We start from the raw sequence: 27,090 nt of genomic DNA on the forward strand, positions 1-27,090 counted from the left end.
GGAGTGGGTTAAGATGGGGTCTAGTGTTAACCTTGAAAAAGATTTTGGTGGCAAAAGTACCCAGGAGAGGAGTACTGGGTACTGATAGGTTCTAAAGAGTTTAGAGGTGATTGAGGCTAAAAAAAAAGAAAAAAAGAAAAGAAAATTTTGTGGGCTGGAGAGATGGCTTAGTGGTTAAGGTACTTGCCTGTAAAGCCAAAGGACCCAGGTTTTATTTCCTAGAATCCACATAACCAGATGGACAAGGTAGCACATGCGTCTGGAGTTCATTTGCAGTGGCTGGAGGCCCTAGCATGCCCATTCTCTCTCTCTCTCTCTTTCTCTCTCCCTCCTTGCAGATAAGTGGAAAATATTATTAACAAAAAGTAAATAAAAGGAGAGGATAAGGAAGATATAATGTGAAAAGGAAGTTGGAAAGAGAGGGAAAGTTGATGAGAGGTGCACCCTACTCAGTGTAAAGGGCGTGAGGGGTGCACGGCGGTCCATGTGAAGCCTGACGAGGATCACATGATCACACAGACCCTGGGAGCTAGCGGCACACTCACGTCAAATCACTCTTTGTCCTCATGTCGTCTGGCCCGTGGCCTCTGCTGTTAGTGCTCCACTTTCCTAGCCCAGGTTCCTAACAACCCCTCACCCCTTTGACCTTTGGCATTCTTTCCTTGCGTTCTAGGTCATGCGCCACAGTTAATTAATAGTGGTGTGGTGTGACTAACAAGAGAGAATACTTCAGTCTTTATTTACTTTTTATAGGCATTATTATTTTTTACAAGTATTATTTGATCCTATGAAGTATAAACTGTTTTTATCCTCATTGAAGAGAAAACTATACTTAAAGCTAAGCTTAACTGTCTTGCCCAAGGCCATCCATCCATTCATTTACTCGGTGGATACTTATTGAGGACCCATTTTGTACCTGGTTGTGGGGACAAACCTGGTGGCAGAACAAGATCTGAAGCTTTCCCGTCTCACCGCCAAGCCTGAGACCCTTGCCCCATTTAACTCTCTGTCTCTCTCTTTCTCCAGCCTTAGGATTGGGGAGGGGAGTCTGTGTGGGTGCAGATGTGGTTTTCTGTTGGTGTATGCACTTGAGTTCAGGATTCATTCATCACCTTTGTGTATTAGATGTCCCAGTTCAGATTTGTGCGTCGATTTCCTCTTCTAGTGATGCCATCTTAAAACGCCCTGGATAGCCTGGGTGGCTTATTCAACAGAAATGTATTTTTCGTGATTCTGGAACCTCTGTTGTGAGTCATGTTGTCCTGGGTCCTCTCTGCTTAGCTTCTCCATTGCTGCCTTCTCCCTGTGTACCCGCACGACCATCGCTGTGACCCTGTCCTAATCTGTTTATAAGGGCACTGGTCGTATTGGAACAGGGCTACACTAATAGCCCTACCTGAACCTAATTGCCTGCTTGCCTCAGTTACCCTGTCTGTAAATGTAGTTACACTCTGACATTCTGGACATCTGGGCTTCAGCATTCGGGTGTCAGAGGTACCCAGTTCCTCACCACCAGCAGCCTTACTCTCCAGTCCATTTGCTTTCCCTTTCCTGAGTCCTGGTGGTGCCCAAGGTTGCTTTGGAGTACTTGGCCTGGTCACTCACCACCGCAGTTCCGGGATGGGTTGCTCTTCTCTCTGCCCTGTCTCATACTCTCTTTCGTTTTTTGGTTTGTTTTTGTTTTTGAGATAGGGTCTTGCTCTAGCCCAGACTGACCTGGAATTCACTATGTAGTCTCAGGGTGGCCTTGAACTCACAGTGATTCTTTTACCTCTGCTCCCAAGTGGAGTGCTGGTATTAAAGGTGTGCACCACCACACTTGGCTCTTTGTATTTTTAGCTGTTACACTTTAGGGCATGTTCAATTTTTGCCTTTGTTTGGGCTCCTGTTCTTTTTAAAATATTTATTTATTTAACAGAGAGGAATAGGTGGGGGTTGGGGGAGGGAGGGAGAGAATAGGCACACTAGAATCTCTAGTCACTACAAATAAACTCTAGACACATGTACCAACATGTGCATCTGACTTATGTGGGTACTAGGGAATTGAACCTGGGTCCTTAGGCTTTGCAGGCAAGCACCTTAACCACTAAGCCATCTCTTTAGCCCCTCCTTTCTTCTTCTTTTTAAAAAAATATATTTTATTTGTTTATTTGAGAGAGCAAGGGGAAAGAATGGGTGTGCCAAAGCTGCCATAGCAAATGAACTCCAGATGGATGCACTACCTTGTGCATCTGGCTTATGTGGGTCCTTGAGAATTGAACCGGGATCCTTTGGTTTTGCAGGCAAATGCCTTAACTGCTAAGCCATCTCTCCAGCCCCTTTTTGCTGTGTGTGTGGAGTGTATGTGCTGTGGTGTGGAGTGTGTGCAGGTGTGCGTGCATGAGGAGACCAGCAGGGAACACTCGATTTCTTTCTCTCATCAGTCACCCACATGCCTCTCTGAGACAGAATCTCTCCCTCAACCCAGAGCTGCTGTTAGTCAACAAGCCCTAGTGATTCTCTCGACTTCCTGCCCCACCCCAGACTGGGGTCATGGACATGTGTGCATGTGCCGCAGCATTTAAATTTATTTATTTATTTGAGAGAGAGAGAGAGAGAGAGAGGGAAAGAGAAAGGGAGGGAGGGTGAGAATGGGTGCACCAGGGCCTCTAGCCTCTGCAAACAAACTCCTGGTGCATGTGCTGCCTTGTGTATCTGGCTGATATGGGTACTGGGTAATCAAACCTGTGTCCTTAAGCTTTGCAGACAAGTGTCTTATCTGCTCAGCCATCTCTCCAGCCCAGCCTCGGGTTTTTACATGGCTTCTGGGGAGTCACACTTGGCAGCCTCTGGCTGAGAAGGCCTTCATGCTTAATACCAAGCGTTCTTTACATTGAGCCCCCTCAGCACCCTCCCTTCCTTTTGTCTCCATCAGTCAGAGACTGTCCTTCTATGACAAGGGTTAGGGCTTCAGTAAGATGGTACCATGCATTTGTAGATATGGGGAAGAGAGTCGACGTGTGTGGGGTGAGGCGTCACACCATCCTTCCCTCTGTCTCTGTTTGCACTTATTTCTCCTAATCCTTCTGCCTTCGAAATTGGTCACAGGCTCCCTGGTCTTTGTCCTTTCTTACTGTGTCCCTCTTACGCCCCCCTTGCTCTGCCTTCCCAGACCCTCTCCTACTGCTCTGTGCCCTTCTCCTCCCCTCCCCTTACTATGTGAAACCTTCTCTCTGGAGAGAAAACAGACACACACACACACACACACACACACACACACACCCCCCTCCCTTTTCACCCCAGACAGGGTGCAAATGACAGACTAAAGCTTGATTGTATCAAAATCCGGCTTTGGTGCACTAGTGAGATTACTGGGGTTACTTACAGGAGTGTGGGTGACTCAAAGGCAGCTGCGTCACCACAGAGTCTCGCCCCATCCTGGGTGGTGCTCATGGAAGCTGCATCTCTGGAGTACTCTGTCCTTGTGGGCAGCCAGAGTCTCCCCATGGGCCGTGGTTTCCTGCTTCTCTGGCCTTGGGAAGGACGCGCCCAGGACCTGGTAAGTCTCTGCTTTCTCACATAGGGTTAGGTCCTGAGTCTCAAGAGCCTCCCTCCTTCTTGGAGCGAGAATGTTTCAGTTTTAGGTCCGAGTTCTGTCACACAGCACCTGTTCTGTCAATGTAGCATCTTTTTTTTTCCCCCAAAACATTTCCTTTTTCCTGTTTCTGGAGTTTGTTCACAGCGGCTGAAGGTTCTGTTGCACCCATTCTCTCTCTCTCTCAAAATAAATTTTAAAAATAGGGGCTGGAGGGATGGCTTAGCGGTTAGGGTGTTTGCCTACAAAGCCATGTTTGATTCCCCAGGACCCACGTTAGCCAGATGCACAAGGGACACATGCGTCTGGAGTTCGTTTGCAGTGGCTGAAGGCTCTGGTGCGTCTATTCTCCCTGCCTCCTTCCCTTCCTCTCTTCTCTCTTTCTGTCTCTCCCCCTCTTACTCTGTCAAATAAATAAGCAAATAAATAAAAATAAAAACAGGGACTGGAGAGATGACTTGAGTGGTTAAGGGGCTTGCCTGCAAAGTGCAAGGACCCGAGTTCAACTCCCTAGCATCCACATAACGCCGGCTGTAAAAGGTGGTGCAGGTGTCTGGAGTTTGTGGTGGCTAGAGGCCCTGGCATGCCCGTTCTCTCTCCTATCTGCCTCTTTCTCTCTCAAATAAATAAATAAATAAATATTTATAAAAAATCAAAACAAACAAATTGAAAAAAATTGTGCCACTTTGTGCCTGGTGGCTTTAGGTGGGTATTGGGGAATGGAACCCAGGCCAGCAGACTTGTAAGCAAGCATCTTTACTGCTGAGCCACCTGCCCAGGTTTATTGTGTTTCTTGTAAGTGGCCTCAATTCTTGGTTTATTCCAAGGCTGTCTTTTCCTTCCTGTTCACCTGTAATCGCTCCGCACTCTGTTTCTGCAGCTGGTCACCTGACTGGTTAATCGAAAGAGTAATCTTCATTTAGCTTGTCCTAGGATATTATGCCCTGGCCAACTGTTTCAGGTCCTGCTTTTAGATTTCAGTGAATGCGCATATCTTTTTAATAGCCATATTGAGATATAATTCATACTCCATGAAATTTACCCATTTAAAAGATAAAATTAAATGTATAACTCTTCTTTTTCATAGCTCACCAAAAGATGAACTCCTGAAAGAAAGGAAGAAATAAAATGATGATCTCCTGGTTTCAAAGACATTTACTTTTAAGATAACCATATAGGGCGACATCAGTGTTGATGCTTAGCTTTTACCTCAGTAGACCTATACACAAATCCATCCATCTGTCCTTACACACACACACGCGCGCGCGCACACACGCACTTGTAGAACTGTACACATTTTTGTTGGTGATGAATTTGCATTTAATTCTCTATTCTAAACCTGTAGGCACAAGTTCGTCAGCCAAACGGAGCACTTCTGCTGGTGCAAAGGAGTCCAGTTCTAACAGAGAAAGATTGCGTGAACGGACCCGACTGACCCAGAACAGGAAGCTGCCTTCAGCCGCCCAGGGCGCTAATGAGGTGTCGTTGGGGAAACGCTCCCGCAGTCGTACTGCTGCGGAATGTGACGTCCGCATGAGCAAGTCCAAGTCGGACAACCAGATCAGCGACAAAGCTGCTTTGGAAGCCAAAGTGAAAGATCTGCTCACTCTGGCAAAAACAAAGGACGTGGAGATTTTACATTTGCGAAATGAGCTCCGAGATATGCGTGCCCAGCTGGGCATTAGCGAAGATCCCGGGGAGGGCGACGAGAAGTCTGAGGAGAAGGAGGCCAGCGTTGCTCACCAGCCCACTGACGTCGAGTCCACACTGCTGCAGTTACAGGAGCAGAACACCGCCATCCGTGAAGAGCTCAACCAGCTGAAAAATGAAAACCGAATGTTGAAGGACAGGCTGAACGCCCTGGGCTTTTCCCTGGAGCAGAGGCTCGACAGTTCTGAGAAGCTGTTCGGCTATCAGTCCCTGAGCCCGGAGATCACCGCAGGTAACCAGAGTGACGGAGGGGGCACTCTGACGTCTTCCGTGGAAGGCTCCGCGCCGGGGTCCGTGGAGGACCTCTTGAGTCAGGATGAGAACACGCTCATGGACCATCGGCACAGCACCTCTATGGACAACCTAGACAGTGAGTGCAGCGAGGTGTACCAGCCCCTCACCTCGAGCGACGACGCCCTGGATGCTCCGTCCTCCTCGGAGTCGGAGGGCGTCCCCAGCGTAGAGCGCTCTCGCAAGGGGAGCAGCGGGAACGCGAGCGAGGTGTCTGTTGCTTGCTTGACCGAGCGGATTCACCAGATGGAGGAGAACCAGCACAGCACCAGCGAGGAGCTTCAGGCCACGCTGCAGGAGCTCGCCGACCTGCAGCAGATCACCCAGGAGCTGAACAGCGAGAACGAGAGGCTTGGGGAGGAGAAGGTCATCCTCATGGAGTCCTTGTGTCAGCAGAGCGATAAGTTGGAACACTTCAGCCGGCAGATCGAGTACTTCCGCTCCCTGCTCGACGAGCATCACGTCTCTTACGTCGCCGACGAGGACGTGAAGAGCGGCCGCTACGTGGAACTGGAGCAGCGCTACGTGGACCTGGCGGAGAACGCCCGCTTCGAGCGCGAGCAGCTTCTGGGCGTGCAGCAGCACCTGAGCAACACCCTGAAGATGGCTGAGCAGGACAACAAGGAGGCCCAGGAGATGATCGGGGCGCTGAAGGAGCGCAGCCACCACATGGAGCGCATCTTCGAGTCTGAGCAGAAGAGCAAAGCCGCCCTGGCGGTCACGCTGGAGGAGTACAAGGCCACCGTGGCCAGTGACCAGATAGAGATGAATCGTCTGAAGGCGCAGCTGGAGCAGGAGAAGCAGAAAGTGACCGAGCTGTACTCCATCCACAACTCTGGAGATAAGTCTGACATTCAGGACCTCCTGGAGAGCGTCCGGCGGGACAAAGAAAAGGCAGAGACTTTGGCCAGCAGCTTGCAGGAAGATCTGGCCCATACCCGGAATGATGCCAATCGACTGCAGGACACCATTGCTAAGGTACTGCTGCAGAGATGCTCTGGCCCGGCACCGTGCAGCCGCCACGCAGTGCAGCTTGCTGTGAACCAGAGTGCTCATTGAATGTGTCAGAGGTTTTTATTTGTGGCAGTGTTTTTTGTTTTTTGGTTTTTTTTTAACTTGGCAATGGCCTTTTGTTAGTAGAACAGAGTAAAAAAACAAATGTCACTTCTATTCCAATTTCATTTCTATTTCTTTTGTCTGCTAGAGAATGGGCTACAGTTACAATGAACACCAGAACTTGTCTCTTGTTCTGGTTTTGCCCATGGGCCAGTGCCATGGAATTTTATATCCTGTAATATACCATGGCATAAGATAGTGAGCCAGGATTTCAGTCAACAGTAGTTGGCAGTGTCTGCCACCTCACATCCGGCCGTAGCTGTGGCTTTTCGAGTTCTACGGTGAGTTAATAGTTTCAGAGTATAGGCTCTCCTGTTTCTTGGAGTCCAGGTTTCAGTACTGGCAGAGGCCTTGGAGTGATCCCTCCGACTGGTCCCCTTCCCACAGGCTGCCCTTGTAGTGAAGACACAGTGTGCGGCTTCCTAAGTGCTCAGGAGCTGGTGTTCTGGCCAGGCGTCTTTATCCTATTATTGCATAAATTAGTTATTCTGTCTCAACTTGTATCAGTGTTTTGTTTCAAAGGGAGAAATTCTAGTGTATCTTTGGTTAAAATTTGGACCACTTAGATTTTAGTTTGTTTTAGTGATCACTTTGTGAGATACGGTTTGAGAGATGTGTGTTATTTCATGCAGCCTGAGTGTTAGGGGCTCTGTGAATTAATACCTTAGCAAAGATGTCATTTCTCACACAGTTTTCTTACACTTACAGTGACAGCATTTTTGTCAAGCATGTTAATCATTAATCAAACATGTGCTTTTCGTCCAAACTTCAGAGAAGGGGAAATTTACAAAAATTCCTGTTGAGGTTCGGTGATGCCGTAGTGAACTCTCAGCAAAGGTGTGTTAGGAAGCCTCGGGCACGGCTGGGGAGCGCCGTCTCCCACTTTTTGCGGTGTGTGTGCGCGTAGCCGGGCGAGCTGCTTCCCGAGCAGCGTGCTGGTTAGCTGTGGCGGTCACCTTCTCTGCTCCCGTCGCCTGCCCTTCCCTGATCCTGTCACCAACTTTCTGTAGGTAGAAGATGAATATCGAGCTTTCCAAGAAGAAGCCAAGAAACAAATTGAAGATTTGAATATGACATTAGAAAAACTACGATCAGAGCTGGAGGAAAAAGAGACCGAGCGGAGTGACATGAAAGAGACCATCTTTGAACTGGAAGATGAAGTAGAGCAGCATCGGGCCGTGAAGCTTCATGACAACCTCATTATTTCTGACTTGGAGAGTAAGTGACGAGAGCCTGTCCTCCTCGTTTTGCCTTACCTTTGAGCATGTTCCTGTTTAGTGATGACGGGTTCTTCTGACTCGCACGTAGTTCACAGAAAGCGTGCAGAGGAAACACACATAAGCAAAAAAAAAAAAAAAAAAAAAAATCAAATCATATTAGTGATAATTTGGGGGCTCAGTAGAAGCATTACTTTGTTTATTTGTGTGTGGTGTGCATGTGTGCGTGTCAGGCTGCACGTGTGTGCACATGCACATGGAGGCCACAGTTAGATGCTGGGTGTTTTCATCAGCGGCGCTGCCCTTCGTTCCTGTGTTCCTGAAGCCGTGCTTCTCCCCGTGCTGCGGCTCACTGAGTCAGCTGGTCTGGCCAGCCAGCCTGGGCGCTCTGTCTCCCGAACGCTGGCATTGTAAGCAGCTTGCCACAGGCGCCCAGTGCTCAGTGAGTGCTGGGTCTGAATTGTTGGGCAAGTTCTTTATCTCCCAAACTCTCCCCAGCCTGGGAGCATTACTTCAAAATTTTTCCTAGTTAAGTAAAAAGCTAATGGGGAGGGCCATTTATTGTGTTCTAGATCTTAAGAAAAGCCATTTATTATTTACTTGAAGTGGTTGCAGTGTATTGAGACAGAAAATTATTAATCCTGTAGCATGCTAAGTGTGAGACACAGGTGTTTTTTTATTTGTCTGACTTCTACTTATCCTGAAAATACTATCATGGTGAAATTAAATCTCAGGTTTTAAGTTTGTTTTGTTTTCTTTCATGAATGTTTTGAAACATTATTTTTTATTTGTGTGTGTATATGTGCAGGGGCGTGGGTGTCCCCATATTGCATATGTGCAGGTCAGAGGACAACCTTGGAGTGTTGTTTAAATTACTTATTTATTTGAGAGAGAAAGAGGCAGAGAGAGGGAGGGAGAGAGAATGGGCATGCCAGGGCCTCTAGCCACCTCAAATGACCTCCAGACACATGTGCCACTATGTGCATCTGGCTTACGTGGGTCCTGGAAATCACACCTGGGTCCTTAGGCTTCACAGGCAAGCGCCTTTACCACTAGGCCATCTCTCCAGCCCCAGAAGTGTTTTTCCTCGGCTTCTGCTTGCTTTTTTTTTTTTTGGTTTTTCGAGATAGGGTCTCACTGTAGCCCAGGCTGCCCTGGAATTCACTATGGAGTCTCAGGGTGGCCTCGAACTCACGGCGATCCTCCTACTTCTGCCTCCCGAGTGCTGGGATTAAAGGCCTGTGCCACCACGCCCGGCGTTTTACATGCTTTTGAGACAGGGTCTCACTTGCTGTTGCTGCCTGTGAGCGTCCGATTCCCTCCTGTTGCCTGTGAGCGCTGACACACAGGTGCCTTGAACTGTTGAGCCATCTCCACAGCCCATGCTTTTCTAAAGTAAATGTATATGAAGTTTTCTAAATATTTTGGATTTAGGAAGTTGAAAAAATGGTACAAAGCATTTCTGTGTAGAAATTTTGATGTGAAACAAAATATTTCCATGACCTTCAAATACTTTCCCATGAGGTGTTTTTTAGTTCCAAGTGAGAAATAGGTAAGGAGGAATCTACGTAGTGGGAAAACCGAGCAGCATATTGGATCCTCGTGTGAGTGACAGAGGCTCGCAGGTACTGGACAGACTGGTGCTGTGGCTGTGTTCCGACCAAGCCTCTTCCAATCACAGAGAAGCATCAGGTGGACCAAAAAAAAAAAAAAAAAAAAGAAAGAAAGAAAAAAAGAAAAAATGCAGAGGCTGCAGTGCTCAGAGAGGCCAGGGCAGAGGCTGCAGTGCTCAGAGAGGCCAGAGCAGAGGCTGCAGTGCTCAGAGAGGCCAGAGCAGAGGCTGCAGTGCTCAGAGAGGCCAGGGCAGAGGCTGCAGTGCTCAGAGAGGCCAGGGCAGAGGCTGCAGTGCTCAGAGAGGCCAGAGCAGAGGCTGCAGTGCTCAGAGAGGCCAGAGCAGAGGCTGCAGTGCTCAGAGAGGCCAGGGCAGAGGCTGCAGTGCTCAGACAGGCCAGGGCAGAGGCTGCAGTGCTCAGACAGGCCAGGGCAGAGGCTGCAGTGCTCAGAAATGGGCCAGGCTTTGTGTCATTGGTCTGCAGACCAGCACTCGGGAGGCAGGAGAGGCGTTCTAAGATAGACTAGGCTGCATGGCAAGACCCTGTCTCAGAAGCAAAAAGCAAGCAAACAAGCCCCAAATCCCTTCAGTTGATGATTATTTTGTATTTTGAAGTTGAGAGACTTCATCTAGTTCTGCTTCTTTCACATAGAGATTCTCAGGTTTTGCAAGTGAACCTGGGAGTTCAGCTCATTGTCCACACAGTACCCTGGCTCTCTGCCCTTTGCGCTTACTGTCTGGTGGTTTTGAGCTCTGGGAGAGTGACACCTTGTGGTACCTGGGGTAGTAGCTAGAAAGACGTTTGGTGAACAAGATTTCCTGGGACAGCTACAAACAGTCCATGAACAGTGTATGGAGTTACTAAACAAAGAACCAAAACCCAAATCAACTTGTGAAAATTCATATAGCTTCTCTTCCAAACAATTTTTGGATATGCATATAACTTTATTTTTGTTAATTTGCCCAAAATTTGGGATGCCTTTTGGTGTTTTTACCTGCTATACAGTTCTTCACCTTAGTTCGAGTCCTTCCTAACCTTTTTTTTTGTTTGTTTTTTTGAGGTAGGGTCTCACTTTGGTTCAGGCTGACCTGAAATTAACTGTGTAGGGTACCCTCGACCTCACAGTGATCCTCCTACCTCTGCTCCCTGAGTACTGGGATTAAAGGTGTGTGCCATTGTACCTGGCTTATTTATTGTTTTTAATTTTTGTTATCATTACTTTTTTTTTTGGACAGTGCTTGGGTTGAGTTGGGGGCCTTTAGGTGCTAGGTGAGCTCTCTACTGCTGAGTTCCATCCCCTACCCTAGTTTGATGTATTCACCTGCTTTTATTTATTTATTTGTTTATATACTTTTGAGGCAGGATCTTGCTTGGTAATCCAGGCACGTCTTGAACTCATGATCCTCCTGTCTCTTGGTCTCCAGAGTTCTAAGATTACTGGCATGTGCCACTATGCTTTGATTTTTGTCTTTTGCTTATTAAGTTTTCCAAGTTTACCAGAATCTAAATGACTCTCACACATTATGTTTGTTAGATCTCTGTAGGTTGATGAGAGTTAATTTTTTTTTTCTTTGAGAATTCTCCCATTTTTGGGATAGATGCTATCAGCACATAATGTAGAAACTTTATGACAGGAAATATTGTTACTTGAGAAAGCAAGATTTTCTTCTGTGAAGTGTTTTAAAACCATCACAAAAAAATTAATCTTAGAACCTTTTTGTCATTCCCCAGAGAAACCCTGTGTTCATTGAATAGTCTGTTCTCAGATTAATTCCTGACCTTGGACTTAGTGGACAGGATTTTGGAGTGGTTGTCATTGTCAAGAATGTAGAGCCATGTGTTGGAGGGATGGCTTAGCGGTTAAGGTGCTTACCTGCAAAGCCAAAGGACACAGGTTCAACACCCCAGGACCCACATAAGCCAGACACACAAGGGGTGCACATGTCTAATTCGTTTGCAGTGGCTAGAGGCCCTGGTGCGCCCATTCTTTCCCTTCCTCTTTCTCTCCCTCCATCCCTCTCTCTCTCTGCCTCTTTCTCTCTCTCTCAAATAAATAAAATATGAAAAAGAATGTAGAGCCAAACATGCTGTGGTGAAGGAGCAAGTGAAGAACGTCCACAGAAGTACAAACGATGGCACGGAGCAAGCAGGTGCTGAAAGTTAACGTGCAGTGCCTAACACTTCCTAAGTCACTTAAACCTCAGTCTGACTATCCCGGGGAGCCAGTGAACTTGAAGATGACTCAGTACACATCCAACCTGAGGAACAATGAGAAAAATAATAGAAGGAAACAAATAGAGCATTGACAACTCACAAGATAGTGTCACATGGAAAATTGTGTGAGCACCACACACAGTGTAGACCTGGCCCTCGGTGCACTAGCTGTTGGCTTTCACATCTAAGCCAGAAGAATACACTCATCCCACTGCAGTTCAGGATGGTTCACCATACGCAAATCAATAAATATCATACACTATATAAGTGGATTGAAGGACAAAAATCACATGATCATCTCAATAGATGCAGAAAAAGCATTTGTCAAAATTCAATGTCCCTTCATGCTAAAAGTCCTACAGAAACTGGGAACAGAAGGAACATATCTCGACACAGTAAAGCCTATTTATGACAAACCTATAGCCAACATAATACTAAATGGAGAAAAACCTGAAGCTTTTCCACTAAAATCAGGAACAAGACAAGGGTGTCCACTGTCCCCACTTTAATATTGTACTGAAAGTCTTAGCCAAAGTAATAAGACAAGAGAAGCACATTAAAGGGATACAAATTGGAAAGGAAGAGATAAAGTTATCATTATTTGCAGATGATATGATTCTATACATAAAGGACCCTAAAGACTACCACCAAACTGTTGGAGATAATAAATACCTAGAACCATGTACCAGGATACAAAATAAACACACAGAAATCAGTAGCCTTCCTATATGCTAACAACAAACATACTGCGAATAAAATCAGAGAATCATTCCCATTCATAACTGCGTCAAAAATAAAGTACCTTGAAATAAACCTTACCAAGGAAGTTAAGGATCTCTACAATGAAAACTTAAAACAGTCGAGCAAGAAATTGCAGAAGACACTAGGAAATGGAAAGACATTCCTGTTCTTGGATCGGAAGAATCAATATTGTAAAAATGGCAATCTTACCAAAAGCAGCCTACACATTTGATGCAATCCCCATCAAAATTCCAATGGCATTCTTCACAGAAGTAGAAAATACAATCCTAAAATTCATTTGGAAGCACAGAAGACCTCAAATATCTAAAACAATTTTGAGTAACAAAAATAAGGCTGGTGGTATCACCATACCCGTTTTCTTTATTTTAATTTTAATGTTTTAATTTTTATTAACATTTTCTATGATTATAAAAAAAATCCCATGGTAATTCCCTCCCCCCCCCACTTTCCCCTTTGAAATTCCATTCATACCTGTTTTTAACCTGTATTACAGAGCCATAGTAACAAAACCAGCATGGCTCTGTCACCAAAACACACATGTAGATCAATGGAACAGAATAGAGGACCAAGATGTAAGTCCAGGCAGTAATAGCCAACTGATCTTCAACAAAAATACTCATGGGAGAAAAGAACACCTCTTCAACAAATGGTGTTGGGAAAACTAGTTATCGATATGTAAAAGGATGAAAATAGATCCTTTCTCCATGCACAAGAGTTAAGTCCAAAGGGATCAAAGACCTTAATATCAGACCTGAAACTCTGAAACTGCTAGAGGAAAAAGTAGCATATTGGTATTAGCAAAGGCTTTCTGAATATAACCCCAGTTGCTCAGGAAATAAAACCACTGATCAATCACTGGGACCTCATGAAATTGCAAAGCTTTTGTACAGCAAAGGACACTGTGAATAGAGCAAAGAGGCAGCCTACAGAATGGGAGGAAATATTTACCAGCTATACATAATTAATTAATATCTGGGATATACAAAGAACTCAAAAAATTAATAAGAAATCAAACAATCCCAAAATGGGCTATGGAACTAATTGGAGTATTCTCAAAAGAAGAAATACAGATGGCATATAAATATCTAAAAAAATGTTCTCCGTCACTAGTCATCAGGGGAATGCAGATTAAAACTACATTGAGATTCCATCTCCCTCCTGTCAGATTGGCTACCATCATGAAAACAAATGACCATAAATGCTGGCAAGGATGCTGAAAAGAGGGACCCTTCTACACTGTTGGTGGGAATGCAGTCTGGTCCAGCCACTGTGGAAATCAGTGTGGAGATTCCTAAGACAGCTAAAAATAGATCTTCCATATGGCCCAGCTACAGCACTCCTAGGCATACATCCTAAGGACTCGTCTCACTCCCTTAGAGTTACATGCTTAACCATGTTTACTGCTGCTCTATTCGCAATAGCTGGGAAATGGAACCAGCCTAGATGTCCCTAACCGATGTTTGAGACTTAGTGGAAAGCAAGGGAAGCCCCAAGTAAAACTACGCCAGCGGAGAAATTGGGAAGAGGAGAGGACGTGGCGTATCCGCACGCCGTGAAAGTAGGATGCTTGCCGTGGCCTCTGAGAGTGCTGCTCGGAAGTTGAGAAGGGCACTGCTATGATAGTCCCTTCCAGAAGCCTGTCCTTCAGAAGCAGTCTGTGTGTGGGGGATTGTCTGCTGTCGAACTGCTTGTCACCATGAAACCTGGAAACCATCTGTGCTGCCTGTCGCTGCGATCTACTCACTGTCACAGGTCTGCGTCTCCCCCCGGTCACCGTTTTGCCAGTGAGAATAAAAGGGACAGATGTGTGTGGATTGGCTAGAAGATGTTGCAGAGCCAGCCCCAGGAGAGTTGAATGTATACTCATGGAATTCAAAACACTGGAGGTGTTCGATACAGCGTGACACTAAAGTGGTGGCCAGACACTATGGTGTTCCTGTTTAAAAAGCTGGTTGTCATCTCTAAACAGTATGTGAAGTGATGACTTTTCAAAAAAAAACAACAAACAACAAAACCCACACACTTTGAAATATAATCTTTTAATGCACATTGAATCAGGTCCTGTTGATATTTTCAAATAGTCCATCACTTCTGCTTATGTAATTTTTCTTCCAAAAATATCTAAGCAATTTTCTGCGGCTATTTGTTGAATTTATTTAAAAACGTTGAAGCCATTTTAAAGTCGGCTAATAGGAGGCTGCTAACCCTCATCATGGTAAGTTCCGTGGATGGAGTGGTCTGTGCTCATCCGGATGGCATTGCAGGTCGGGCTTTGCTGCTAATGGTGCCCATTATCTGTGGCTGCGGGGAACGGCTGATGAAGTGAATACTACAGTCTCATTTTCCTTTCAGCACCAGTAGCTGACTGTGCTGGGGCTTCTGGAGTCTCAAGTACTTGGGTGGCTGAGGTAGAAGGATAGCTGAGGCCCCACAGGAACTTGAGGCGAACCTGGGCAACATAGCAAGCACCAGACTAGACCGGACCATGCTTTTTTTTTGGTGGTGGTGGTTATACTTTTCTATTTTCCAGACTTGTTTTCAAAATATGATTCTTTTTTTTTCTAAAAAATATTTTTATTTATTTGCAAGCAGAGAGAGAGAGAGACAGAATAGGCATGCCAGGACCTTCATTCAGTGCGAATGAAATCCAGATGTATGTACCTCTGTGCATCTGGCTTTATGTGGGTACTGGGGAATTGAACCCGGGTCATTAGGCTTTGCAGGCAAGTGCCTTAACTGCAGAGCCATCTCTTCAGCCCTCCTCCTTTTAAAAAAACTTTTTTTTAATTTATTTACTTATGAGAGAGAATATGAGAACGGATGGCTGCACCAGTGCCTGTAGTCACTGCAAATGAACTCCAGACATACGTGCCATCTGTTAAATCTGGCTTGACTTGGATACTGGGGAATCAAACTGGGTTCCTTGGCATTTGCAAACAAGCACCTTAATGGCTGAGCCATCTCTTCAACCCTAGACTTTTTTTTTTTTTTTTTGAGGCAGGATGTCACTGCAACTCAGGTTAACGTGGAACTCACAGCAGACTTTCTACCTCAGCCTCCCAAGTTCTGGGGTTAAAGGTGTGAGCCACCACCCTATCCCATTTTCCAGACTTTTTATTGTATTTCTTTCAATTAAAAAAAGTTATTTATTTGAGGGAGAGAAAGAAAGAGACAGAGAGGAAGAATAAGTGTACCAGGGCTTCCAGACACGTGTGCCACCTTGTGCATTTGGTTTATGTGGGTCCTGGGGAATTGAACCTGGGTCCTTTGGCTTTGCATACAAGGGCCTTAACCACTCCATGGTCACCAGCCCATGACCATATCTTTCAGAAACAAGAGAAAGAAAGTTCTACCCCCTTTGGTGGGGGAGGGGAAGATGAAATAAAAATGAGCAAAATTTAAAAATAGTCTATGGTCCATTTGAAACATATTTTTGTGTTCCTGTGTCAGGAATTTGAGGTTGAGAATAAAGCCGTTGGCTGATGTTGGACATGCTGGCCGCCCTGACCCTCACTTTTAACACGATATTTTCTCTTGACCTTTCCCTTCCTCTGCAAAGTCACACTTGGAGTTCAGTAGGTAGTGGTAGCTAGACAAGATGTACCTCTGTAAGCACCGGTGGCGGGACCCAGAGGGCTTTCCAGGGCTCTTGAGGACAGGAAAGGGTTCATTATTTTGTGCCCGCAGGAGTTGTACATTGAGCCAGGATCTGTTGTAGCTGCCTGGTAACGTGCATGAGTAGTGGTCATGCAAGCAGAGCAGGCATGGTCACTCTTAGTAGTCAGGGACAGCAGGTCCTTGTGATGAGACTGTTGCGAAGCCCGTTCCTAACCAGGAAAGGCCTGCCCAGGACAAAGCCTAACAATGAGAATCACAGCTTGTCTGATTTTGAGGATACAAAGAGCACCGTAAAAATAGAAGTAAGGTTTGTATTTACAGATAAGGAAATACAGTAGTTCTGGTTTTTTGGTGGCATTTGAATTAAGACAGTAGATGGCAGTGTCCCTCACACAGAAGCCGGGGAGGAAGGAACTCTCATTGGGGGTCCTACCGCCCTCCTGTGTGAGCACACACTGACCGCCAGAGCAGGTGGCCGAGTAGTCTTTAAAAGAACGGAAACAGAAACTCCTTTGTTTCTAGGGAGGAGAAGCATGTTGTCCTTTGTAACACTTGATATTTCAGGAGAAATACAGTCATCACAAAATTTAAATCAAATTCCCTAGAGATGCTTTTAATGTACTTTATGCAGCTTAAATACGTCTCCTGGCTGCCAGCTTTCTTTGTATTTAAAAGGGACAGTAATAGGACATGGCAGCAAGAAATGTTACAGCAGCAGCAGCAGCAGCAGCAGCAGCAGCAGCAGCAGCAGCAGCACGGCCTCGTGGAGTATTGATTGTGGGAAATCTGTAATCATGAATATAGAGGCTGGTGAAGAAAGAAGCAGAAAGACAACAGAAGTGAATGAAATTTGGAATGTTTTTGTTTGTTTTGTTTGGGTTTTTTCGAGGTAGGGTCTCACTCTAGTCCAGGCTGACCTGGACTTCACTATGTAGCCTCAGGCTGGCCTCAGACTCGTGGTGATCCTCTTACCTTTGCCTCCCGGGTCCTGGTAAAGGTGTGGGCCATCCTGTTGACAGAGCAGGCTACAGGGCTTGTCTGGCTCTCTTTGCCTTTAGCTGGCCAGGATGGCCTGTGTGACCTGGGGTTTCCAGGTTGGATGGGGTCGAAGGAGCAAGCTCAGGAGGCTGGCTTCAAGTCAAGTATAACTGCATACCATCCTTCCCCCCTCCCTCCCCGCTAGAGGGTGAGACTATGCCTTTTTCTTTTCTTTCTTTCTTTTTCCAAGAAAATATTTTTGTTTATTTGCAAGCAGAGAGAAAGAGATAGAGAGACACAGACATAGTGCGTGCATTAGGGCCTCCAGCCACTGTAAACAAACTCCAGATGCATGTGTCAATGTGCATCTGGCTTTACGTGTGTACGGGGGAATTGGACCAGGGTTTTTAGGCTTTGTGGGAAAGCACCTTAACTGCTGAGCCAGCTCTCCAGCCTATATGCGTTTTTCTTTATGTCCTCATCAGCTAGGGGAAAAAAAAAAAACTGCTTTCAAAGCTTATATTCTTGTTTTGTTGAATTAGCCAGTGGACTTTGAAACCTTTTTATTTCATGAGCCCCCAACTATGTTAAGCAATTTGGGGGCACTGGCTAGGCAGACTTTAACCACTAACTACCAAAATTGGCCTGTCCTTTTCTCCCTCATTTTATCTCATTTTATCCTGTCCCTCTATCCCTGAGGACAGTATCGTCAAATGACTATGATAATAATACATATGAATATGATGCAGCTGAAGTTAGTTTACTCTGTTTAAGAAATATCCTGGCTGGGGGCTGCGGAGGTGGCTCAGTGGTTAGGAGCTCTGCCCAACCTAAGGGTCTGAGCGGACTTGAGATTACCCAGGTTTGATTCCCCAGTATCCATGTAAATAGCTAGGTGTGTGACCATGGACATCTGTAACCCCACTCCTGTGTGAGGTGCAGACTGAAGAATCGCTGGGGCTCGCTGACAGAGAGGGAACATGGCAGCGGTGGGTTGTGTGAAAGACTCTATCAAGGAAATGAGTGAAAAGAGGACACCCAACACTCTCCTCTGCTCTCACATATGTGGGCATCTGCATATTGCACATGCACTACACATACATACCAAATTTTTAAATACCATAGGGTTACACATGGTGACGTGCGCCTTTAATCCCAGCACTTGGGAGGCAGAGGAAGGAGGATCCCTGGGGCTCACTCACCAGCCAGTGTGACCCAACCAGCAGCAAGCGCCAGGCTGAGCCTCTGCTTCAGGGAGGAGGAGCCGAAGAGCAGCGGAGAGAACACCCCACTTCCTCCTGTGGCCTCTGTGTGTGTCTGTACAAGACGTGTGTCTGTACAAGACGTGTGTCTGCGCACACGTACATACACACGTACCTACTGCAGCATAGTACACAGACACACCAAAAAGCACATTAAGGTTAAATATGAATCTTTGAACTTTTGTGGTCTTTACAGATACAGTTAAAAAACTCCAAGACCAAAAGCATGACATGGAAAGAGAAATCAAGACCCTTCACAGGAGACTTCGGGTAGGAGAACCCTCCATGTGTTATCTCTTTAGAAACTCTGGTCTTCTGAAACTTGGGGTGTGGTCATCCATTATGTCATCCTTTACTTCCATCGGTGGATGCAGTGTTGATACCGACTCCCACCTTGGCCAGAAAGCAAATGGCATCATTTTTAAGTTGGGAATTATAATAGGTTAGGGATAGAAAATGTGTTGGTAGTTTGAAGGTAGGAAGAAGGAGTTAGCAACTGCGTTCTGTTTTGCTGAGAAAGGATTAGCCATTGATTATAAAGTATCCCAGGTGAGGCTGCTTTGGCCTGCGTTTTCTGTATTCTGTGGATCGGGTCATCTTGTCCACGGCCGTGCTGCTCAGAGGCCGAGGGAGAGCAGCCCCTAGAGCGCGGCTCGTGGGTCGTGGGTCGTGCCACGCTCGCTCACACTGCCGCCGTCTGTGGCTCTGGGGAGGCGAGACCCTGGGGAGACTGGCCTGGCCACCACCCCTCATCCTCCACGACTGTGGGAAGCGCCAGACCATGCGGTTCCTTTCGGCCTCTTTGTATAATTTTGTCTGCCTATATTGAGTTCTCTATTTTTCTTCTGCCTTCCTCTTCCTTTTCCTTTACTTTTGAGGTTTTTTTTTTTTTTTTCTGTAGAGTTCTGCTGTCAGGATATTTATAGTTTTTCACTGTATGGTTCACATACCATTTTTATTCCTCCTTGAGGTTTTCTGAAGTAAGGCTCTAAATTTTGGATAATACTTATTTTCACAAGATTTGCTTTGAAACTTGCATGACTGAGCAACCTCTTCTCATGAGTACTTGCTGCACAGCAGCTCAGGGCTCAGTGCTTCGGCAGGAGGGGCAGTTGGAGTCTTTCCTCCATTAAGGACAAGTTCACTGACGCTCGCTACTTGGCCTATTAGAAATAGGTAGCAGCGGTTCTTGGAAGTATGGCTTGTTGTAACCTAAGCATAAATAGGATCTGTTGCTTTTGAATAAATCTTTTTTTTTTTTTTTTGCTCCCTTTTGGAAGTAAACAATCAGTTTTTCAATCTAGGAAGAGTCTGCGGAATGGCGTCAGTTTCAAGCTGACCTCCAGACTGCAGTGGTCATCGCAAATGACATTAAATCTGAAGCCCAAGAGGAGATCGGAGATCTGAAGCGGCGGTTGCACGAGGCCCAGGAGAAAAATGAGAAACTCACAAAAGAATTGGAGGAAATAAAGTCACGCAAGTATGCTCTGAGAAAAGGCTGTGCACTGTGCTTCCGTAGAGAGCACTTAGTCCCCAGCTTAGTGACGTGGTGTCAGCCGGAAGTCTGCATCCAGTAGAAGTTGACTCTGTTGCATCTGTGTGGCCCTGTCGTGCAGTTGTCTGTCTGTCAGCAGTGACCCCTCTGGAGGCAGCCACAGCAGGGCCTGGCATGGGAGTGTCTGTGCTTCCTGCCACCCAGCCTTTTCAGGTTTTCTTCTTAAAGGTTGTGCAGCCTCGGGGTCAGGCAGCCGGGCCCTGCCCAGCCTTCCACTAGCTATGTGAGCTTGGCCATCAGTCTTAACTTCCCTGAGCCTCAGTGTTCTGGTTCTTGAAGATGAAGGCCCTGCCCAGCCTTCCACTAGCTATGTGAGCTTGGCCATCAGTCTTAACTTCCCTGAGCCTCAGTGTTCTGGTTCTTGAAGATGAAGACGATACAGCTGCAAGTTGTGAACATCAGTTGAGTTAATGCCCCCAAGATCAGGAAGCCTTAGCTGTCTCTGAAACATAACTGAAGCATGCAGAGTGAGTTCTCTGCATCGCTCACTTGAAAGCGCTTTCATAAACAGTACGTTTATATATATGTCTATAGTTTCTCTCAGAACTCTGTGGCTCTCCAGAGCAGTATTTTCCCTCCATCTAACACAAAGGTCATTAGAAACCCATAACAATTTACTCAACAGCGTGACATCTGGCTTGTCCTCTGGGCTCTGCTGTGACACTCCATCTGTGAGAGGGGGAGAGGGCGGGCAAGCCGTCCTGCCGCAGTCAGAGTCCCAGCTGAGTCAGGCCCCATGGCCAGTCTGCCTTCCACTGTACTGCTGACTGATTACCTCTGTCCTCCCCTGATACTCGGATGAAAATGGAATTTGATGGTTGTTTAACTTTCCTATCATTTCCTGGTATTTCTTAGGCAAAAATATTAGACCAGGTAATTGCTTTGCTTAATGCTTTTTTGTTGGGAGTCTGAAATGTGTATTTACAGATAGATTCATACTATGCACGCATGCACACATGTACATACGCACATGCATACAAACAAATGCCGGTGCTTCAATGTTTCTTTCAGGCAAGAGGAGGAGCGGGGTCGGGTTTACAACTACATGAATGCTGTTGAGAGAGACTTGGCAGCTTTAAGGCAAGGGATGGGCCTGAGTCGAAGGTCTTCAACTTCCTCTGAGCCGACACCCACAGTGAAAACCCTCATCAAGTCTTTTGACAGCGCGTCCCAAGGTAACTCCTTTCTCGCTGTGTCCCGCGCGTGCCGTGCGGGTCTGCTCGTCTGCTGTTCTTTCCTCTGCTCTAGTCTCCGAGTGCTCACGCGGCTGTGAGCCCTGTTTTTGAATTTAGTTCCTCTTCAAATGAATAACCACTTCCTGAAAAAGTCACTTTATGCAGTGTGCCCTGTTTTTGAATTTAGTTCATCTTCAAATAAATAACCACTTTCTGAAAAAATCATTTTATGTAGTTTTTGTTAGCCTCTATGCTGTCCAGGTAGATAGAGATTAGTAAACAAGGGAGTCAGAGAAAACAAACTGCTTTTGAGCAGTTGACTCTAGTGAGGAAAACTGACATGAAGTCACTATATATATATATTAAATGCAAATCAGGAAATACATGCCAGAGCCAGATGTGGTGGCACACACCTTTAACCCCAGCACTTGGGAGGCAGAGGCAGGAGGATCCCTGTGAGTTCAAGGCCACTCTGAAACTACATAGTGAATTCCAGGTCAGCCTGAGCTAGAGTAAGACCCTACCTCAAAAAACCAAAAAGAAGAAAAAAAACAGAAAATATATGCCAGATCAAGTGGTCACTCTGCAGAAAGAAAGGCTAAGGCAGCATTTTGTTTTATTATTTGCAATGCTGGAGACCGAACGTGGAGCTCCCACTGTACCCTGCTCTGTGTTTACCTGGTTGGTTATTTTGCAGTGCCAAATGCTGCTGCAGCTGCTGCAATTCCTAGAACGCCTCTGAGTCCCAGTCCTATGAAGACCCCTCCCGCAGCAGCTGTGTCCCCCATGCAGGTAAGGACCCAGGACCACGGAAGGCTCCCAGGTCTTCAGAACCCAAAGTTAATCTCCAAAGTCGTGGCCATGTCTCAGGTGGCAAACAACTACCTCAGAGGGATGTCTGTGGAGTTCATCTATTAAGATACCATTAGTATTTCTAATTGAGGAAAATTAAATAAATGGTAAATTGTGTTGTTCTTCTAGAAAACTTGGATCTCTCTCTGAGTATGTAGTTGGCATCTTTTATCCTTTGCTGCCTACAAATCACTTGAAAACTTAGAGCTTAAAGTGGCATTTCTGTTATTCACCTCTTATGGGGCTGGCGAGGCAGTTCTTTGCTGGCTCTGCCTGGATTCTCTTCTGTGACTGCCATTGGCCAGAGGGTGGCCTGGGGCCTGGGCATGACAGGTGCCTCCTCCCTCAAAAAGTGTTCTTTCTCCTCAGGCCCTTTCACAGCACAGCCTTTCCAGCTGCAGGAGAGAGAAACTGGAAGTTAGCAAGGCCTTGGGAGACCTCCACAGGGAGCTGGGACAGCGTCACTGTAGCCTACTCTTTTGGTCCAAGCACTTCACAGGGCCAGCTCAGATTGAAGGTGGGAGGGGTCTGCGCAGGGCATGAGTTCAGAGAGGAGTTATTCATTGGGCCATTTTATCACAGTCTAGCACAAGGACATTGCTGATCCATTATAAGCAAGTTTCAGAGCGTTGTTTTTTTTTTTTTTTTTAACCTCTGTGAGAAATGAGCTGCAGGGAGCTTTTCTCTGGGGCTCAGAGGCCCTCTCATTAGGCCTTTATTAGGCAGTATGGCTGAGTGAAAGTCTTCCACGTGGGGGAGAGCACCCAGAGGAAAAATGGCCCAGACTTGGTGTCCTGTGGCAAAGGGGAGCCTTGGACATCCTCCTCTCTAGAATGAGTTTGGGAGTATTTTCTCTCTGAATTGAGACTTCTGTGCCATGTTAACTATTGTCATGCATTCTTTGAGTGGTTTTAAACCCTGTACAATTTATTTATGATCTGGAATTCACTATGTACTCTCTGCCTGGCCTCAAACTCATGGCGATCCTCCTATCTCAGCCTTCCGAGAGCTGGGAGTAAAGGTGTGCACCACTACGCCTGGCAAACCTTGTGCAATTTATGGTAAAAGGATGTCTTAGCATTTGTGGGGACACAAGCCAGTGTCTACATTCACGTATTTATACAGATGTTGTGACACTCTTGAAAAGGAGCCATCCATGATTCACCAGCACATTCTATGCTTTTTAGCTTGCTCTCTGTTAATCAAACTTTTTCTAAGAACCTGAAGATACAAATACAAGAAAACTGCAAATAAAATAAGCTTCAGGGCGAGGGAGATGGCTCAGGGTAAAGCAATTGCTGTGCATGTCTGGGGATCTGCATTCAGATCCTTAGGACCTGTGTAAAGCTGGGTGTGGTTGCACAAGTCTGTAATCCTCACACTCTTGTGACATGGTGGGAGCCAAGGAGAGGAAAGTCCCTGGAATTCATGGCCAGCTAGCCTGGTGAATCCAGTGGTGAACGGGAGACCCCACCCCAACAAGGCGGAATGGAAGGTGAGGACTGACACACAAGGTTGTCCTCTGACCTCCACACACATGCTGTGGCACATCGGCACATACACGGGCAAACAAATGATTTAAAAAGTAAGCTTAAATAAGATGTGGTGCCTCTAGCTCGTATTTATAAGTTGAGCCTAATGTATGCAGCATCACTTCATAGTTCTTTGTGAAGTTGACCAAGAAAATCGAATGTTTGCAGCCAGATAAAAACCAGTTCCAGGCTGCATGCAGTAGCTTTCAGTGCATTGGTTGCCAGCCCAGCTAACATCAGCAGAGGGGCCTGGAGTGTAGGGGCCTGGCCTGATTCTGTTGGACTGGAGCCTCTGAGGACCAGAGCTCAGGGTCGGGACTCTTAGGGGTTAAAACTCACTGGGTAGGAATTCTACTTCTGGCTATGAGAAAATAATAGGAGCTTCCATCACAAACAAATAGAGTGCTGGATGCAGTGTAGGAAGCAATTATTTTCCGACGTTGTACGATGCACAGCACACATCTGCGAGTCTGGAAGCGCTGCTGCGGCCCACGTTCTCTCCGGGAAGCAACTTCCAGATGGTGGCTCAGGGAGCATGGCCCACGGAGCATAGAAGGGCAGATCATTTGGATTGAAGACACAAATCAACACTTAAGGAAAATTACTGGAATTTCCAGGACAGAGTTGCCGGAAGGAGGAAGCTGTAGAGACAACCCGGCAATCCCTTTGAAGCCCTGGAGTGCAGCCCACAAGGCCTGGCAGGAAGACCCGGGCATTTACAGGGACTGCTCACACCCACTCTGTAGTTCACACAGGACTCTGAGTCTTGCCATTCCCACCAGCCCTGGTGGAGAAACTGCCTGGACTAATGGGCATTAACTGGAGATTGTGAAAGGCTCCTTAAGCTTTAGCCTTATGTGCATTATATGCCTCATCTGCCCCAAATGCCTTAAAGTGGCCTCTGAAAGGATTAGGAGACTGTAAGTAACTGGTGGGCAGCCTCTAGAACCATTCAGTGACCTCAGCTCCTGGACACGACTCCTTGTGTAGTCCTGTCTCGGTAAGTGTTCACTGACTTCAAGACTTGTTTCTACTGATGCAGTGTGGAAGAAGTGTAATGGTGCTTCCCAGGGAAGGTACAGAAAGATTGGTGTTTGTTGTGAGCGTGTCTCTTGCTGCTGCTTAGATCCATTCACTTTGAAGGAGCCCTTCCTCCTTGTCTAATTGTGAGCCCGCCCTTGCAGAGGCCACCTGAGGAGGCTTGGAAGCAGGTCTTTGGCTGGCCACCAGCCATGTGCATGAGCTTGGAAGAAAGCTCTCCCCCAACCCCTCATCTGTCCTTGATTGCCTTCTTACGGGAGACCTGGAGCCAGAGGCACCTAGTTAGGCCTTCTGATCTGTAGAAATCATGAGATTATAATGTGTTGTTTAAAGTCACTATGAGGGCTAGAGAGATAGGGTAGTGGTTTGGAGAGATGGTTAGTGGTTAAGGCATTTGCCTGAGAAGTCTAAGGACCAAGTTCAACTACCCAGAGCCCACATAAGCCAGATGCACAGGGTGTCTGGAGTTCATTTGCAGTGGCTAGAGACCTTGGCATGCCCATTCAAAAGTGTTGCAAATGACATTTAGTGAACGTGTGGAAAGCTGTTCAACATCATGAAGCATCGGGAAATGGAAGTGCAGTCTGCAGTGAGAGCGCGTCCACACTGAGAGCAGCCAGAGCCAAAGGCCACAGTGTCCAATCTGCAGTGAGAGCGCGTCCACACTGAGAGCAGCCAGAGCTAAAGGCCCGCAGTGTCCAATCTGCACTGAGAGCACGTCCACACTGAGAGCAGCCAGAGCTAAAGGCCCGCAGTGTCCAATCTGCGCTGAGAGGTCTTCCACAACTGAGAGCAGCCAGAGCTAAAGGCCCACAGTGTCTGATAGGTCAAGTCTTGCTCATCCCTCTCAGGGTATAAAGCAGGTTGCTGGAAGTTAGCTAGATAGGTGAGGACTGGAAGAAGATGAGGAAGTGGAGGCCTGAGGAGAAATACAGACATAAAGTCTCTTCTAAGCTTGGGTTCTTGTGGCTATTTCAAGACTTCTCTGTGAACGCCTTTGTCTGGAGATAAGGAGGCGATGATGGTTCTGTTGGCAGCAGTGCTGAATTCTGAGGAGTGGCTATATCGGGCACTTGTACAGTTAGCAAGTTGGTGGCAGAGTTGGTCTGTTTGGAACCAAGGCATAAATGACCAATAAATAAATAACTCTGCAGTTTATTTTATGTATCTAGTGCAGTTTTGTTTGGAACCTATTTTTTTGGGGGGTAGGGTCTCACTCAAGCTGAAGCTGACCTGGAATTTGTAGTATCAGGGTAGTCTCCAACTCATGGCAGTCCTGCTACCTCTGCCTCCTGATTGCCAGGATTAAAGGCGTGTGCCACCACACTGGGCCCTGGAACTTATTTTTGTCTTTAGTGAATTGGCACATGGTAGTTTAAGATTCTCTCCCTCTTTTTTTTTTTTTTTTTAAAGATTCGCTTTAAGGGCTGTAGAGACGGCTTAGCGGTTAAGGTGCTTGCCTGCAAAGCCTAAGGAGTCATGTTCAAAGAACATGAAGCCAGATGCACAAGATGGTGCATGTGTCTGGAGGTTGATTTCAGTGGCTGGAGGCCCTCGCACACCAATTCTTTCTCTCTCTGAAAAAATAAAATAAAAAGATTTTTAGAAAAGATTTAAGATTCTCTTTAAATACACTAATGAGGTCCTCAGAATACTAGTGGCTGTCGCTGGTCGGAGGGGAGCGGGGCAGAGCCATGAAAGGCCCAGGCCCTCCCTGTGGAGGGGGGAGTTCTGCACCGGAGCTGTGCCGCAGTGCTGGCCGCCGTGCTCTAGCAGAGACTTGTTAGTGTTAGACGGCACGTGGAGGAAGCTGAGCTCTTTACTGTCAGCAGTATTCCTTACACTTACATGGCAATCTACATTCATCTCATAATAAGTTTAAGTTTTAAAAATGTTTTATTTTTATTTGAGAGAGAGGGAGAGAGAATGGGCATGCCAGGGCCTCTAGTCATGCAAAATAACTCCAGACACGTGCTCCACCTCATGCATTGATTTATGTGGACAATGGGGAATCAAACCTCAGTCCTTAGGCTTAGCAGGCAAACACCCTAACCACTAAGCCGTCTCTAGCCCAAGGTTTAATTTTTTAAAGATTATTGATCACATTTATGCTTTCAGTGAATGTATGTAGTTGTACCGTCACTTTAACAGTACAGAGGAATTGTCCACAGTCCTAGCTAAATAGTTATGTTGTGCAACATTTATTTTCTCTGAGAGTCTCTGTACTAGATTGAAGCTAATAACTGTGATGTTATTTATGATTTCAGAGACATTCCATAAGTGGACCAATCTCAACGTCCAAGCCTCTGACAGCCTTATCAGAAAAGAGACCAAATTACGGGGAACTCCCTGTGCAAGGTATGACGAACATGCCACCACCAATTTGCTTTTTTGTTAGGGGTTTTTAGAGTCTTCTGAGCACTTTGCCTAATTCACGCAGTTGTTACTTTCTTTGCCGTCAACACTGTTCCAGCCAATCTGGCAGACATCTTCATCAAGTTGACTAATAGCTCCTAACTACAAATGGGGCGTGACTTATTGCTAAATGAAGCTTTTACGACAGCCTTTCTGAGACGAAGT

At 46.3% G+C, this 27,090-nt stretch overlaps 1 protein-coding gene across 7 annotated transcripts in view; it reads left to right on the forward strand.

Annotated features, from left to right (window-relative positions):
• Specc1l (sperm antigen with calponin homology and coiled-coil domains 1 like) overlaps nucleotides 1–27,090 on the forward strand; it is a 99,216-nt gene that overhangs the window by 34,693 nt on the left and 37,433 nt on the right. For all 7 annotated transcript variants that reach the window (XM_045132082.1, XM_045132077.1, XM_045132079.1 and 4 more), the window contains 7 exons: nucleotides 4,920–6,553; nucleotides 7,702–7,909; nucleotides 18,552–18,625; nucleotides 19,660–19,835; nucleotides 20,922–21,085; nucleotides 21,783–21,877; nucleotides 26,778–26,868. In XM_045132082.1, the coding sequence (XP_044988017.1) occupies nucleotides 4,920–6,553; nucleotides 7,702–7,909; nucleotides 18,552–18,625; nucleotides 19,660–19,835; nucleotides 20,922–21,085; nucleotides 21,783–21,877; nucleotides 26,778–26,868 (2,442 nt within the window). The remainder of the gene's footprint in view (nucleotides 1–4,919; nucleotides 6,554–7,701; nucleotides 7,910–18,551; nucleotides 18,626–19,659; nucleotides 19,836–20,921; nucleotides 21,086–21,782; nucleotides 21,878–26,777; nucleotides 26,869–27,090) is intronic.

Source organism: Jaculus jaculus, chromosome 13 (genome assembly GCF_020740685.1).
Source record: "Jaculus jaculus isolate mJacJac1 chromosome 13, mJacJac1.mat.Y.cur, whole genome shotgun sequence".
NCBI lineage: Eukaryota > Metazoa > Chordata > Mammalia > Rodentia > Dipodidae > Jaculus > Jaculus jaculus.